Below are 16948 nucleotides of genomic sequence, written 5' to 3'. Positions count from 1 at the left end.
TAAGCTTTACAGTTTGTTATACAATTGCCAACTTACAACTATTATTTCTCCCACAGCAACAGTATTTCCTGCTTCTTGGATGTTCTGTTGTTTGCCTTATCCTTCTGGATGATTTTTTTTATTCAACTTACCTGAATCTTGAGGAAATCTGTTAATTTGTGAACATTATTTCTGTATTCATTTCTAAGCAAGGAGCATGAAGTTTAAGTTTACAGTTGTAACCAAAAACCTTAGAAAACCAATACCAATATTTACTTAAACTGCAAAATCTAAAAATATTGAAGAGGGATTATGCATTGAGAAATAACTAAAAAGAAACTTCAGATAGGTTAAATTATATACACTTCCTTTTACTCTGAGGATAAAAACCTTGTTTTGAAAAGATAAAAATCACTCTTTAAGGATATCTTCACTCTCAACTTATTTTCACAAAGACTGTCATTTGTTACTGAGGTAGGTATTTGCAGCAATTTACTCTGTGCAGTCATTACTCTGAATCCACTATTGAAGTTTTATCTCTGATTTTGGAATTCCTAAAGCATGTAGACACCATTTTAAATCCATACTAAAAGGGGCTCCTAGGTCATCAGCACAAGTCTCCCGCTATTTTAGGTAGCTACATTACAGAATCACTTCCATATATTGATATTGCCTTATTTTAAAATCAGTTAGTTTCCTTGTTTTCTTGCCCTCACTACTACCGAAAGCCTGTTCCAGAATCCCATTGCTCTGTTGATTAAAACCTTCTATTATCTAACCTAATTTACTAATGGATAGTTTATATCTTTTGTTCTTATGTCAACATCATCCTTTGACTTAAAATTATTTTCCCTGTTTACCAACCTGATGTATTTATAGTGAGCAATCGTTTTTCCTCTGGGCTTTGTTCTGCTAAGCTAAGCAAGCCAAGCTCTTCTAAGTTTCTTTTCATATATACTCTCTACGCTCCTCCTCATCCTTGTATCCTTTTTATGCACCTGTTCTACTTTGAATACTTCTTTCTTGAACATGGGTGACCAGAGTCACATACAATAAAGCAGATTGTTATTTTCCATTTGTACTGGGTACACTGTTTCCAATACATCCTACATTCCACAATTGCATACATCTTACAGACTCAAAATAAGTTAGGAAAACTACTTTTTACATTATTTAAGGTTATTTTCACTGAAAAGACTCATAACATACCTTACAATGTTCAGGATTATTAATAATTCTGTGTCACGCATCAAAATCCAACCCTGTACATATTCAAGGGCAACAGCCTACTTTTGTAGGTAAATTGATGAATGTCTTTTAATGTTTGGCTAGCACAAAAGGGAAATCCTGCTATTAGTAGACAAAGATGAGCCTATGCTTTTGAAATGACATATCTGATTATGAGGACTATAAATATGGATTTTTTTGTTTCAGTTTCAAAGGGACAATATTCAATGTCAAACTAATAAATGGTTGTTTATAATTCCCTACCAGACTTTTATTTTCAAAAAAGAAACAGAAAAGATTAAATATGACTAAATTCCTTTGACTATAAGGGTGGTCAAGCATTGGGATAGGCTACCTAGAAAAACTGTGAAATCTTCATCTTTGAAAGTTTTCAACAGCAGGTTAGATAGACCCTTGACAGGGATGGGTTTAGTCAGTGATGATCCTGCTAGATGACCTTGTGAGGTCCCTTCCAGCCCTACTTTCCTATGATCCCAAGATGGAAAGTTGGAAAGTAACACAGCACAATATCTTTAAAAAAAACATAACAAGCAAGCAAACAACAACAAAAAGAACTAGAACCAGTGCAAACATTTTGTTGAAATTTACTCTCCGCAGAACTCTGAGAAACACTGACCCGCTTGGCAGATATGCCACAGAGCAGCATATTTAAAAATTTTCTATGAAACTCCAGCTGATCATTTTTTAATTTATTTTTTGTTATCAAAGACAATGTCCAGAAACATTCAGTACTAAAGAATCTGTTCATGACATTGTTTTACAAAAGTCCCTAACAGACAGTGAATATTTTATTGTTTGAATGAATCCTTTATTTTATTAATGATGAGGTGAACTAATCAATGGAATTGCTAAAAAAATCTTGTAAAGAAAAAAATGTTCTAGTCTGATTTTTTAATTTGTTGGCTGGAGCAAGTTCAGTGGTCATGACAACACCAGTTTAATATCAACTCTTGCCCATCAATGTATTTGGGCATGGCTCTTCTAAAAAGGTCACAGATCTTTCAGATATAGGCACCATGTTTTAAATTCTGCACATACAAAATATGTTCATGTCACGCAAATTACACAATGTGGCAGTGTTGTAAGTCCGAGTATTACAGTCAATTAATGGCAGAGAAGAGAGCCGAAAGCTCACATATGACTAATGACCAAGACAAATCTTGAAAGAGACAAACTGTATAAAACAACAGTTTCCCTGTTGTGTGTATGACTGTGTGTGTGTATTTGTGTGCACATATGTGAGAGTGCATATAACAAAATATGTTCAACAAGAAGTTCAAATAATGGCCCATCTATGTGTTCAGTTTCTTATCCAGTTTGAATGATAAAAGGCTTTCATTTTAACTACATGTTAAAATGCAAATTCAAATCCCATGTAAGCCGTTAGTTAGTATGTTGATTGGTTCAAACCAATTAAAATTTAAAATTACTGCCAATCCTCCTCATGCTCTTCTATTTGTCAGCCTCTGGGTATGTAGGATACTTGACTGTCTCAATTTTCTCCTTTACTTTGTAGGATGGGTAAAGGCCTGTTCTTCCTAGTTTCCTATTGATGCCTTTAGAGTAGCCATCCCAGTGGTTTCCAGCCACACCAATTATATCTCCAGGTTCCATAGGGATTTCATCAGCAGTTCGTGGATGGTGAGCATAAATAGCAACCTGGTTGTGGGCATTCTGTCCCCCAAAATAGTAGATATCATCCAAAGAATGGAAATATTCTGAAGCATCCGGATGCAATGTCTGCATAATTTCATAAGCAACTCGACAAACCTTAGAAAAGAAAAAAGAAAAGAAGTTATGAGTGTACAATATGCTTCCAATGAATGATAGAAGTCAACCACCTCTATTCCACAGTTCCATTTCATAGACGTGTCAAGTATTGGAACTTCCATCTTAAATACCAAATTCAATAGCGTATCTAAGAAACACTGCACCCTTGCTAACAAATGACATGGAGTTTTACTGAGTTTGTATTAGCATTCCTAATGTCATATCTGGTAAAAAGAAAGAAAAGAACATCTTTATAGTTTTCAAATAAGAGATGAAAGTAAAAAAAAGTCATGTATTAATAAGTAACTGCATATTACATTTGTCCATTTTTTAAATGATTTAGAATTTTCACGAGTAAAATTTGTCACTGCTCTACATAAAAATCTTGGCAAACATATATTTCCTTAGAATTTAAATAATTTTCTCAAACATTTATCTAGTTTTTTTTCTTTTCAAGCCATGTCATGAAATGAAGTCAGCCCTAATGACAATGATGGTGGTGTTGCTCATATATGATGCCTACCTACATTTACCTGCTTAGAGCTCTTTATAATGTTTCATACCACTGAATACCATTATTTCATTTTTCAGACATAGCAGGAATCAGTGGAATGGCATGCAAACCATTCTAACCCTTTTGGGGGGCGGGAGGGGGTGGGTTGGGGAGGATACTTCCAGAGTCTGGCAATGAGACCATTGGCAGTCCTGTGACATGTTCTAAATGTTTAGAGAATGCAGATGACTTTACAGTTGTATGTCTCCTTTCCCTTGCATTAAAACATCAACAACTTCAAGCTATCCCAATATATGACTTGCTAATTGACAGCATTTAAAATTAGGATGCTCTCAGTTGATTTAGATACTCAAGTTAATGAGATCTTAAAAAAAATTAGATTTTATTACTTATAATTTTTGGAATTTTTTTACTTGCCTTCTCTTTGACACTTTCATGGTCACATTTTCAAGCTTTCCAAGACTACAACAATAAGGCCTAGCAGCTTAATTTTTAACAAAAGCTGAAATTCTCACATAATCATATAACTGCAGGACATGGGTGTTTAAGAGAGATACGAGATATTAGTGATACAATTATGCCTGGGAAGCAACTGCCCGAAATGGAAGCCCAGCAAGAAACAGATGGTGATACTGGAAAGAGAGAAATTCTGAGAAGTTCCTTATCAACTAACACTTCATTGAGGAAGTCTGCTAGGTACTGCAAAATAATTTCTCACCCTATAAGTCCTTTTACACATCTTACAATTGCTGGATATTCAAATGACTGCAGCTATACGAAAGCTTTCTTTTCCTAATGACTGGATGGAAGACTCTTCCTCAGAAGACAATGTGGCCACTGAGATCCACACCTTTGTGACCTCCTGTCTTGATTACTGCAATACTCTATACTTTGTTATGAACAAAGAAACTTTAAATAAACGTCAATTAGCCTAGAATACAGCAACTTTCCTCATCAACACCAACCACCAGAAGCACATTAACCCAAGGAAAAAACTTATTAGGTTGATCTTGCATAGAATACTGGATCAGGTCCAGTGATTCAATCCTAATTTGCAAGGTTCCCTATTGATGTGGCTCAAGGTTTTCAACTCAATGAGTCTCTCTCAGAGACTATGATCACCTTTGACAGCTGTGTTCTTCAGGAACTACGAAGCTGTCAATCTTAAGTACACAAAGTCTATGAAAATGGGAAATAGGGTTTTCTTGGCAATGGGCCCAAGGGAGCTTTGGCATTCCTAACTGGAAGAGTTAAGAATGGATGGTTACTGATATCACAATCTTTGATCATATACATCTCATTTATGCCACACAGTTATCTTGTGCAAAATATCAGGGAGATGGGCAAAATTATACATGCTTACAGAGACAGCCAACAAATAACTTCAAATTATAAATTAAAAAATGTAGGTGTCTTCATTTAAAAGCCAGCAATAAAAGCCAAGTAAAATTATTATAATCTAATTTTATTTCTTTTTTTTTCCTATTTGAAGATGAGTTGAGTAGGATTTTGACCAATAAGGGTAGGACTATAATCATCCTACTAATGTCCTTAAGATTGTCTCTTCTTTCAGTAAGATGATAAATTGTGTGTTCCTCCTTTCTTTCTGACCTTTAAAATAACAAGGCAGTACTTTTGCAAATAGACAATGTACAGAAGTATCTTTCAGAAACCCAGATTGAAAGATTCCATAATAGATCAGCCTTTCATTCCTACTGCAAGGTAAGTAATTTCCATCTTAAGTCAAATGTTTACTTGTCTGCTCACTTATTTATTTATAGTGCACAATATACAGTATAACAAACACTTGAAAGTTCAGTTTCTTTAGGGACAGAAGAAAGAATTACTATGAAATTGTTAAGTCAAATGGTAGAAACTATCAGTTTGTGAAAATACTGAAGAACTGCTTTCTGTATTTTAGTACCTGATCTCGATGCTGTCTCAAAATAATGACTAATAAATGTGTGACCATGTGCAACTCTAAGATTTGCAATTACTACAATGCTACTGAAACATGACGCTTGGGTATTTCATGCTTTATTTGAATAAAACCAATATACTTTGGTTAAGTTTAATTTATTATATTAATATTATATATTGTTTTAATGCAATTGAATACATGTTGATAATTTCTCACCTAGTATTTGCTTGCATTTAGATCTGCTACAAGAATAATATTCATGTATACTTTCTCACATCCTAATTAAGAAATGGCCTAAGATACTTGTGAAAGTGTCTAACCCTGTTTGGTAGTAAAATAATGTACCCTTAACATCCCACATATGATGTTTCGAGTCTCCTGTTGGTGAAATAATATTAGTAATTGGATATGCATTGATTAACGTGAAAATATAAAACAATATTTGAAATAAATATAGGATGCTATCTCATTGCTATCCAATATGTATAAGAGTCTGGAATCCTACTGATCCTGTAAATCAGAGCAATAGCTATTACAAATGTGGATTTTGTTAATAGATGACACATTAAGCTTGTGACAACAGCTCACCAGCTCAAATGTTGATTCTATTAAAAACTAAAGTACCAATTTTAAGTACCATTGGGGAATCTTCTTATCCATAGGAGACCTTCTTTCAGGCCAGAAATCTGGCTATATCTGACTGTGTGAGATCTTACCATGCCTGTAAGTGGTGCCCTCACACATGCTGCATTGCTTGATGTGTGCCATCACCCTAAGTAGAAGTGTGGTCACAGCTACCCACTGCTACATGATGTGTTCGAGATGTAAGAAGTTGTACAATGCGTTTCAGGCCACCTTTCAAGGGCCAGTGAAGACTAGATTTGGCTTGTCCAACTATTTAATGACTAACTATTGATGTGTTCTGAACAGGTAGGTAACAGGATGAAATTGGTGCTAAATGGAGTTTGATGGAGCTCAAGAGCAAACCTGAAGTTTTAAAAAACAATATACAGTCCAGAATACAATGGAATATCTGACTAAACAAGATTCACATTTCCTAACTCCTGCAACAAAATCCATTACCGTTTACCCTTTATAGTGAAGTAGTAGGGTGGAAGTATTAGTACAGCTCTGATGGTCCACGAAATGTAAGAGAAACAAGACTCCTTCGGTAATATCTTATATTGGATCAACTACGTAATTGGGAGAGATTTCATACAAACTTCTGGGCATAAAATGGTATCCTCCTACTTCTCTCCCAGCTACACAGCTGGTCAAATAAAAGGTATTATCAAAAACAAACCTTGCTCTTTGTAATGAAGGTGTTTCTAGTTTATAGTAGAATTGACTATACTTTTAAAGAACATATCGTGCCCACAGTTGTCATCCAGGGTGCCTCCATGTGACAAGTTGCAGGGAGATGGAATCTGGGTGTAGTTTGAGATCAGAAACTAAGAAGATTATGTTCCTCATATGTGGCAGAGTAAGAAATCAATGATCCAATATGTGTAGAAGGTCAGAACACGAAAACTGAAAAGGCTAAACTGGATGTGTAAGAATTTTCAGTCACATTTTCCCTTCCTTAAAACTCTGGGGAAGAAAGCAAAAGGAACAAAGGCATAGAGCACCTAAATGACCATGAGATTAAAAAGGCATATGTTATGAACTGAATCCCTTTAGAGTCCATTCGTGTGGTAACAATATCCTCCTACATAACAGAGTGACCTCTAAATGAATAATGATCCAGTGCAATTTTCTTCAGTTGTGGTTGATGGAAAAAAACAACGCTTTAGAGATATTTTATTGGAGGTTTCTGAAGATGACATTGGAAAAAAAAATCTTCCAAAGGAGGAGCTATCCCAGGAGATTTCTTGATGCTTGATGGACTTTAATTAAAGCTTCATAACTGATTTCTGGATTTCCTCACCAGAGACGGTCTTGAAATGCCAATTATGGAACATATGTCCAATAATGGGATTCTGATGCTGGGGTTATTTTTAAGGTTTGCTGGGGTAGCAAAGGAAGTTTTCACAGAGCTTCATGGTAATGAGTATGATGATCTAACTAACTACAGCACTAGTGACGTAGGATGCATTTGAATGATTTGGTGCTGCATCATCTTTGTTGTTGGGTGACGAAGTGCCAAAGGTGGCTGAATAGTCATCATACCACCAATTCAGTAGAAGGTAATGCAGACATCAGTTCTGGAATCTGAAGCTCTGATTGTTACGGTACTGCTAATCACTTTCTCTCCAAGTCCCATCTAGTTTTTTCTTGTGCTTTACTGGAGAAGGGGATCAGTGCTGAGAGACTGACTTAAAGCCAGAAGTGTAACAGGGCAATTCTGTGGCCTGGATGGCAACAACACACTGAATTACAGCTGCAGGTGGGCTGTCAGGGCCAACGGCTGCTAGTTTTGTATCCTTCCTAAATTGGCACCTGGGACTTGTTCCCTGGTTGTTCCCACTTAGCTATGCTACTGCTTAAAGCCACGTTTTCTTTTCTAGTGCATGGAAGAAAAAGCTAGCAGCTCTTATGGGATCTGTACCATTCCAATACTGACACTCCTGATAAACGGAATTCTATCTATATTTAGGTATTATTATTTTCTTTAAGATAATCAGAATAACATATCTCTGCCTTAAATAAGATAGTAAATGCCAGTGGCAGTCTAACTCTGCTAATGGGCAGTCAGAATCAATGAATGGTCTTTGGTGCTGCTTTGTCCTCATAGCCTCCAGAGGAGGGAAGGACAAAAGAGAGGGGTGGAAGTGGGAGGGGGAGTCCACATTCACACAGTCTTGAAAAAGGAGAGACTGGCAAAATATTAATTTAAATTACAAAGAAATTATTTCCACCCAATAATAAAAATGTATGGTAAACCCAAACTTTTATCCAAATCTATTCTGACCACTATGCCTTGTGAATCACAAAAAGTAGCATGCATACTTATTTTTACAAGGTAAATATAATTTCACAGATTCAGATTACCCCTATATATTGGAAAGCTATTTAAATTTAGAAAGCAAATACTTCAAACATATGTACAACATGAAAATGATTTCTGTGAAGTGAGGGGTATAATATCACGGTACACTAAACATTGGTCGATTTGTTAAAATTTAATTTTTAAAAAAAAAAATTAATTTCCATCCTGATCTTCAAGATCTCTCTCTTTCCCTTTTTCTTTAATTACCAATGTCTCCTCACTATGGTTGCTTTATTTCAAGAGACAACATGAAGAAAAGAAAAAGGACTAAAAAACCCCCTGTGATTTAATTATTAACAGGATGGAATACACGGTTTGATTAATTTGCCAATATTTATAAAAAGCTCTCTGGTGCTCATTATTTTTGAAGGCTGACCTCATCACTCAGAATGCTTGCTTCTGAAGAACAAACTTAGCTCTTAAACTAGCTAATCTGATTTTAAACCAGATAGAACCAAACTCCCATGGAGACAACTTCATGCGATTAAACTTTAAGATAGTAGAGTCAGCACTAACCTTGAAGTGTTAAATGCAGCTGTTTAATTAAAGCATAGCAAGTATTCTAATCTTCATTAGCTCAGCTCATTTCTGAAGTCAGTGCTTCTCACTTAGATAATAGCTAGACAGGATTAATATTCAGTATATTTCATTTTTACCCATTTTAAAAAAAAATACATGGGGCTAAAAAAAACCTGTAGAGGTAGTCCCAGGAGAGCTGTTTTGCTGGGGCTATTTTATGACATTTAAGCACAGCCCCTAGAAAAGGGCAGTGTGAGCCCACATTGCCACAGGAGTGCTAAGGAACCAGATAGCCTCCTAGTACTTCTAAGCTCACAGGGAAGTGTGCTTGTCACTACATCTCTTCATGGAGTGCAGCTCTTTCTCTAGGGTCTCAGTTCAGTATAATATTGAATCAAATGAATCCCATAAATAAATCCTGTAAAAGGAATAAAACTATACCTGCTCCAAATTAAAGAAGACATCTGATTCTGCAGCAACAATCTCACATCATTCTTTCTATTGCAAAAGGCTGCCTATGATCACTTTTAAGCTACAAGAAGCCAAATATCAACTTTATCAAAATAATTTCATGTTGATCTTCTGAATGAAGATTAAAGAGTTGGTAATCTTCTCTCTGAAGTCTCCTGGAAACTTTTAGATAAAAGTCTGTTCCTTTACAAATGGATTAAATGTTTCTGATATATTTACATACAAACACAGAAAGAAAAAGAGAGGAAAAGAAAGAAAAAGAGAAAAAAAAAAAGCATGAAAAGCTGTGATACAGAACCCAAAATGTTCCATTTTCCATAAATATATAAATGTTTCAAGTATGTTCTCCCTTTGAAATGACTTTAGTAATAAAAGTGTATAAAACTGGAAATTTTGAGTTCCATCCCACCTCTTTTTTTTATATTATATGCAACTCATTTCTCTCTTTCTACAAATATATCTATCTTTTCACTTTGGTTAAAAAAGCATTTAAGAGCTCTTGTTTAATAGAAATGTGTGACATTCTCCTGGTTCGTTGTCACAGATTCATTAATAAATAGAGCATCTAGCTCACAGCACATGGACACTGTTACTCCAGGTTTGCCCTACCTACCTAAAAACTTCTGTAGAGTTTAACAGCTTGGGCGTGACCTATAAAAACCCATAATGGCCTGGAACCTTCCTAAACTGAGGACTCTCTCTTTCTCTGTGATATGCTGCCACTGTTGTAGTCAGTGAATACATTTAACCTGGATCACCATTATTATAAGGGAGAGCAGTCTGCATATTCTTGGTGAGGATTCTGCAACTTTCAGAGAGGCTGAAATTTGACAACTGGTGCCTGTGCTGGAAAAATACATTTATTTCACATGGTTTTAGAGAAGAGGTGAAATCCTTAACAACTTTTCATGATCCATTAAATAAGTATGTGTATATATAATAGAAAAGAAAATGCCAACACTAATCATTGCATCATTCATAATGTCATTGGACTCTGGACTTGCTTCATCAGGCAGGCCACTCAAGAAAAGCCTAGAGCATGTAATTATCTGCAACAGCAAATCACAATGAATTAAACTTAAGTTTACTGTACTGTTTCTGGGATTGTGGAAATGTAATTGACCCTGGAAAATTACATTTCTTCCTCCCACCCTCTCTCATAACTCCTATACAATAACCAAGAGATGTCTAAAACAGAGTTATTTAAAACCTCTCAGTATCAACATAAAAAGGTGCAGAAATAGATGATTTTGGATTATATACTGACTGTATGCAACATCATAAATGATTAAGCAAGCTTAATTACTTCTACTTCTTTTAAATGCCCTGACAAAACCAACAACTATAACAATTGACTTCTGCAGAAGAGAAGTAATCAACCAGTGAGTGCTAACAATCAGAAAGAGATTCAGATAGTATTATACTAAATCTCTTCATTCTTCTATGAAACATTCACTATAAAACATTAAGAACATGGTATTGTTATTGCATTAGCTAGCATAAAGAAAAGAGACAATTAAAAGAATTAGCAGCTATACTGTACATTTAGATAGGCATTTTGTGCTTTACCTGCGAAGAAAATGTACAGACAAGGAAGTCTGCCTGAGACAGAAAATGGATATCCAAAATTACACCCCGGAGTGAGTTTTCAGTGTATCGATTATGAAGCCCAGCTGACCACGATATCGAGTTATCACTGATAAATTCATAATTTGGATATCTAGAAAAATGTAACACAATTTATTAAAGCAAGACTCATAAAAACTTTGTAACAAGAACACCATCTTGACCACATGCATAAGCTTTTAAAGCATTTGTTTCTGATCTATAGAATGTACTACAGTATTGTTGGTCACTAGAAAATTTCAGCCTTGACTTCACTTGTCCCACACACCAAAAAAGACCTACACCTATTAGAGTTTTGGCTCTGCAAAGGAAGAAGAGCCAGAAACTCCAGAAACTCTACTAGAAACTTTCCAGTTGCTATTGTTTTTACATGGAAGGTGCTCAAATACTATGACGCTGCATGAAATCTTAAGATAGACAGTATGAGACTAATCTTTGAAATTATGTTGTTTTAGCTGCATTTCCTATTGTTACTTCCTAGAAACTTCTGTCTAGAACACTGGTGCTCAAACTCCAGGTTGTAGACCAAATAGGGCCCATGGGGCTGTCATCTAGCCTGCAGGGCTCCCCACAGGTCTGAAAATTTTGTGATCGGAAAGCAATGGTAGCACTAACAGGTCCCAGAGCCACAGCAATTAATCCTGCCGCTGTTCCCCACTGCCAAAGTTCTGGACTCCTGGGGAGTCCCTTGGGCAAAAGGATGCACAGCCCAGTGGAACAGATCATACTAGTGTCCTGGATCTAGTGTATGGGGCCCAATCCCACACATGGTACCCTTCCATTGGATCCAGCCTGTGAACTGCCTCTGCACCACTTAACTGGGCCACAGATCAGAAAGCTGAGCATCATGGGTCTTGAACACGTCACGTGGAACTGACCCGCTAGCGATAGGATCTTTTACATAAACAAATGAACAAACTGGAAAAGAATCAATTGCACTTTATAATACAATAATATAGGACTCAATACTTAGAGCTGTGGAAACAACAAGGATTTTTTGTAACAGATTGAACCTCCCCAAATTAAAAAAAAATTCTGAAAACAGTGATTTTTATTTATTTTTTTTACATTCTTTTGGAAAAATTACAAGAAAAAAAAAAAAAAAAAATCAGAAAGAGATCGTTTTTAGGACAGACTAAATAATTTCTTTGACCTGTAATGAAACAAGTATTTCTGAGCTGTTTGATAAAATAATAAAAAAAAGATGTGTCCAGAATCATGGCTGAAAGCTGAGCTATGGAGCAGAGGCATAGCCTCTTCTTCAGCTAACTCATCCTTCCCTCCCTGCTTAGCCAAAAGCTACTGCCAATTCAGCAGTGGCTGTGGGAGGGTTAACTCTAGCATTGACACTGAATGATGAACTCTGCCCCCAACGCTTGCTGCTGGGGAGAGAAGGGAAAGGCACAGTGGCCATTACTACATCTATTCCAGCACAGAAAAATCAGTTTCCCTGCTTAAGATGCACGCTCCAATTTAGAAAGAAAAAAAGAGTATGTGTGGCATCTGAGTAAATAAAAAATGTTACAGTAAGTGAATTACTTCTTTTCAAATTTAAATACAAATCTGATGGAGTTTACCTTAAGCTGCCACAGAAATGTACATGTGCAGTAGAATATATAACACACAAGTATTTGAACAAACACACGGCTACAATAATGTACAGTTACAACCTATAATTGAAAATATTAAGTATAATACGGCTGAATTGAAAGATAATCTTAATTTTTGTATTACTGCCTTTTCAATGTTTAAATTTACCAATTTAAGGCTACGTTGCTGAAAGGATTTTTATTTTGGATTTTTCCCATCTTGTGTCTTTGTTTTTATCCACAAACTAAAAGGAAAAATATAATATACATTTATAAACATCAGGTCAAGAGGGTTAGCTTATTTGTTTAAATTCAATGCTTGCAAAGCACCAGATACACTCTGAGTGAGAAAATTCTATTAGTTAAATTCCTATTAGATACATCTGTATATGACACTGTAGTCTACAAGACAGTGTTAAGTGAACAATGTTTTTATTTCTTAGAGGTGTACCAATACATTGAACCAATATTGGATCGGCACCTATATAAGAAAATTGACTATATCAGAAATCGGCAGGTGTTTTTTTGCCTGATGTGGCCGATAATTTAGCTGATAAATACCCCATGCACACACGCAGCCACAGTGCAGCACATAGGCAGTGAGGAGCACAGCCTGGCAGCTTGGAGAGCTGAGTCCAGCTGGTAAGCCTGCTGTGGTAGAAGGGGAGGGGCAAGGGAAAAGGCATGGGGGAGCAGATTGAGGGCCCCATGGTAAGGGAGGGAACAGAGCTGAGGCTGCCCAGCCAGGGTGGGGTGGGACACGGGAGGGAGCTGCAAACGGATCATCTGAGAGGCATGGGAAGTTGGGGGGCAGAGAATGAAAGAGAATGGTCAGATTGGGGGCAAGATCCCCAAAACCTACTTCAGCAGTTCTCCAGTGATGTAATATAGAGGCTTCTTGAGAAATTATCAAAGGTTTTCTCTGATCCTTCCATCCTGTGAGTTTTTCCACAGAAAGGCATGATCTGGGCATGGATACTTTAACCATATAATTATACAGTTCTTTGTTAATTTGCAAATGTATTTTATAAACTAGAAATCAGGATTGGATTTTAAAAATACATTTTTCCTCCTCTTTTTCTGTTTTAAAATTACTTTTAAATAGCTAAAGATATTTTGTTCAACCTTTCCAAGATCTTAATTTTCAAGTAGACAAAATGGGGAAAAATTTCCAGCAAAAAGATTTCTAAGACGTCTAATCAACAACTTACAAAAGCAGCTAGAGTTTTAAGTGTGATTGCAGCTATATAAATGACACTACAAACACTATGTTGAATTACCTACAAGAAGAGTTGTACATACAGGGTGCATCTACACTGGGACAGACAATTATTTCAGGCGGAGGGCTGCTTACTGAGGTTTGGCAAGCCATTGAGGGCCACATGACAGGCAGCCAGGGGCAGCTAAATATTAATGTTTTAAATTTTTTAGGGGCCCCACAGGTCAGACAATGTCCTGGTGGGCCACATCCAGCCTGCGGGCTGCATTTTAGCCATCCCTGGTCTACACGTTCATAAATGTGCAGTAGTAACCACACATTTAATCTCGTACTTGATTAACAAAGTACTAACTAAATGCACAGTAACTAGAGTTACTGCCCAGTAGCACCGGTAAATGCCTTTTTAGTGATGCTACTGCATAGCAGCCTAATAATAGGGCATTAGCACTACTGTGATGCTGTGATGCGCTACTGAGCAGTGTTATTAGGCCACTCTGTATTAAGTGTCTCATGTAGGCACACCCACAAGGTCAGGAATTGAAGCTCTTTTCCTAACTCTAAAGGATATTTCCATTTCAATCTGAATAATGCAAATGTAGTTCATCTTACTTGGATTTTGCCTCTTGTAGTAATGAAGGGTCATCGGTAGCCAAATAAACTCGTTTTTTGTCAATATGCATTCTGCGGGCAAGAAGCTCAAAATGTTCTTCAACATGTACCATGTATTCTTCAATAGGATGAAATGCTGCCTCTGTTCCTACTTTGTCAGTTCTCCGTACGTGAACACTGAAAAAAAAAAACCGGCAGAAATTTGGGAGTCTACTAGTAAATACTTCATGATAGGCAAATTTCAGGTTTCAAGACTGAAATTTAGACTTTAACTTAGTCTAAACATTTTTGCCTTTTATAATGTTAAGAATGAATACTAAAGTGAATACTAAATAAAAAAATAAAATTAAAATACTAAAATAAAATGAAACAGGATTATAAGTTAATGAGGTCTATAGAAATATATTTGCCAATCTGTGAAATTGTTAACTGTAAAGTCTGAAATATGCCCAGGTCCCCAGGACATTACTGTTGTTACGTGATGCTCTGGATAATAAACTATCATACAGGTCTTGAAACTGAAAATATATGACTAAAACTGAAAACTTGAAGCTATATAATTATTATTAGAATTTGGCCTCCAAAAATGTGTGTTCCACATCTGTCATAATACAATCTTAGAGAGATGATTTTGTAAGCCTCTCTAAGCCTTCCACAGACTGAGGCTGACCCTTCTGTATTATTTTCTACATATACCCAGCAGATTTAATTAAGTTGCCAGATTACAGAATTTAAACTTCTTCAGGGAAATAATAATACATATTTTTTATATATAGATATATTTGTCATGGTAGATAGCATTACATTCTCTCTGGCCTGCAAAGCAAATGCATTTTTCAGACAATTTTTCCTTTCCTAAGTTCTACTGTTACAAAATGCTTCCAAGTCATTTCAGTTTTCTGCATACTGCACTAAGAGCTTTTTATCTGGTTTTTAAATTGAACTTGGCTTGTCCTCATCAGAAAATGTACCAGTTCTGACATCTTTTAAATATCAAACACTTGTATGAAAAACCTAGGAACATAAAATACATATTTTATGTGCTAAGAAATGATCTAAAAACCCAGGACAAATCATCATCTCCAAATAGCATTCAGAAATTTAAAGAGTTTAAGGCCAATAGCATGTCTGGAATGAAAAAAAAATTGCTTACATATATACTATTTCATTCACACTGCAACCATATATTTTGTCATGCATCTTCATGTTCCCTGGTAGCTGACTGTGCAGGCTATAAGGTGAAATCTGATATGAAGATTCAGAAGGAGTTTTCAATTCAGTGACACAAATCTCAGTTAAAACAGGTTTAAGGCTACCCGGAAGTTTCTTATGGTTGTCTAGAACATGTAGTGCAACAAAATTCAAGCTTCTGAAAACTACACAACCTTAACACCTTTTATGAATCTTAATACTTTCTATGAACACTGTTACCCTAAAGCTGGAAGTACTCAATAAGAACTGGATATAATATTTGTAATAACTAGATCATGTGTACATGTGCTAAAAAGCAGAAGAATTAGCTCTTATTGCAATATGAGGTGATCAGAATGAGCCCCTCTATCTTGCTACTCTGTACATAAATCAAAGGAAAGAGCTGAATGTGATATTTTGAGGCTAGGGACAGAAATTAGACAATCTGGTATGGCTAAACACAAATATTTGGGGGCATTAGAGGAAGGTTAAATTGATTCAGAATGGTTGCCAAATATCAGGTAAGTTGGGATGGGGAGCCTAGTGGGAAGGCTCAGGGGTCTGCTGGGGGTTGGGGGGAAGGATACAACCCATGAGGGGTAGGGAACAGGTCCAACCTGCAGGTGGGGTTGGGTCACCTCCCAGCAAACCTACACCCCATCCTTCCCCCAGTTGGGACTTATTTGTTTGGCTCCAGCAGCAGCAAACACTGATAGAAGCAGCGGAACTCGAATCAGCTTTTGGAAAGTGTGGGGGTGAAAGGTTTGGGTAGTATGCGTGTGTGGGGAGAAGCAGAAAAATAGCCTGGTGCGGGGGGTGGAGGGGGGAGGTAAAAGAGCAGCCCTGGGGTTGCTAAGTCCAGTTAACTCCAGTCCCCCAGCATCATACAATGCTTTGCACCTCTCCCACAAGCCCCTACTCATGAAGTGGGCAGGCTAGCTTGGCCCAAGATATCTGCTCCACCTGAGCAGGGAGGTGTGCTCTAGCACCCTAGTTTCTGGCCTGGACCACTGCAGGCATGTGGCTGCACTTCTGGAATCAAAAGTGAATGTCTGTTCACTTGCTTATCAGTTCAATCTACCCAGATTAGACTGATCTGAGAAGACTGAATCAATTCACTCAGGTAGGCTCTGGAGTGGTGAGAGACGCGCGGGTGAAGCCCGCTGCACCCCCACTCCTCCGAAACCCCCCAGACACCCCCTCAGCAGCCGCTGAGCCCCCTGCCGACCCCCAGCACAGCTGGAGGTAAGCGGGCTCGTGGTGGGAAGGGGTTAACTCCTCGCTTGCTGGGAGGAGGCCGCTG

At 37.0% G+C, this 16948-nt stretch overlaps 1 protein-coding gene across 2 annotated transcripts in view; it reads right to left on the bottom strand.

Moving 5' to 3' along the window:
- Positions 1-1786: 1786 nt before the first annotated feature.
- FUT8 (fucosyltransferase 8) overlaps positions 1787-16948 on the bottom strand; it is a 214343-nt gene continuing 199181 nt past the window's right edge. For both annotated transcript variants that reach the window (XM_019551725.1, XM_019551724.1), the window contains 3 exons: positions 14455-14631; positions 10981-11131; positions 1787-2997 (listed from right to left, as the gene is read on the bottom strand). In XM_019551725.1, the coding sequence (XP_019407270.1) occupies positions 2680-2997; positions 10981-11131; positions 14455-14631 (646 nt within the window). In that variant the 3' untranslated portion in view covers positions 1787-2679. The remainder of the gene's footprint in view (positions 2998-10980; positions 11132-14454; positions 14632-16948) is intronic.

This window comes from Crocodylus porosus, unplaced genomic scaffold (genome assembly GCF_001723895.1).
Source record: "Crocodylus porosus isolate Cpor-Errol unplaced genomic scaffold, CroPor_comp1, whole genome shotgun sequence".
NCBI classification, from domain to species: domain Eukaryota; kingdom Metazoa; phylum Chordata; order Crocodylia; family Crocodylidae; genus Crocodylus; species Crocodylus porosus.
This window is presented reverse-complemented; position numbering and strand designations above follow the sequence as displayed.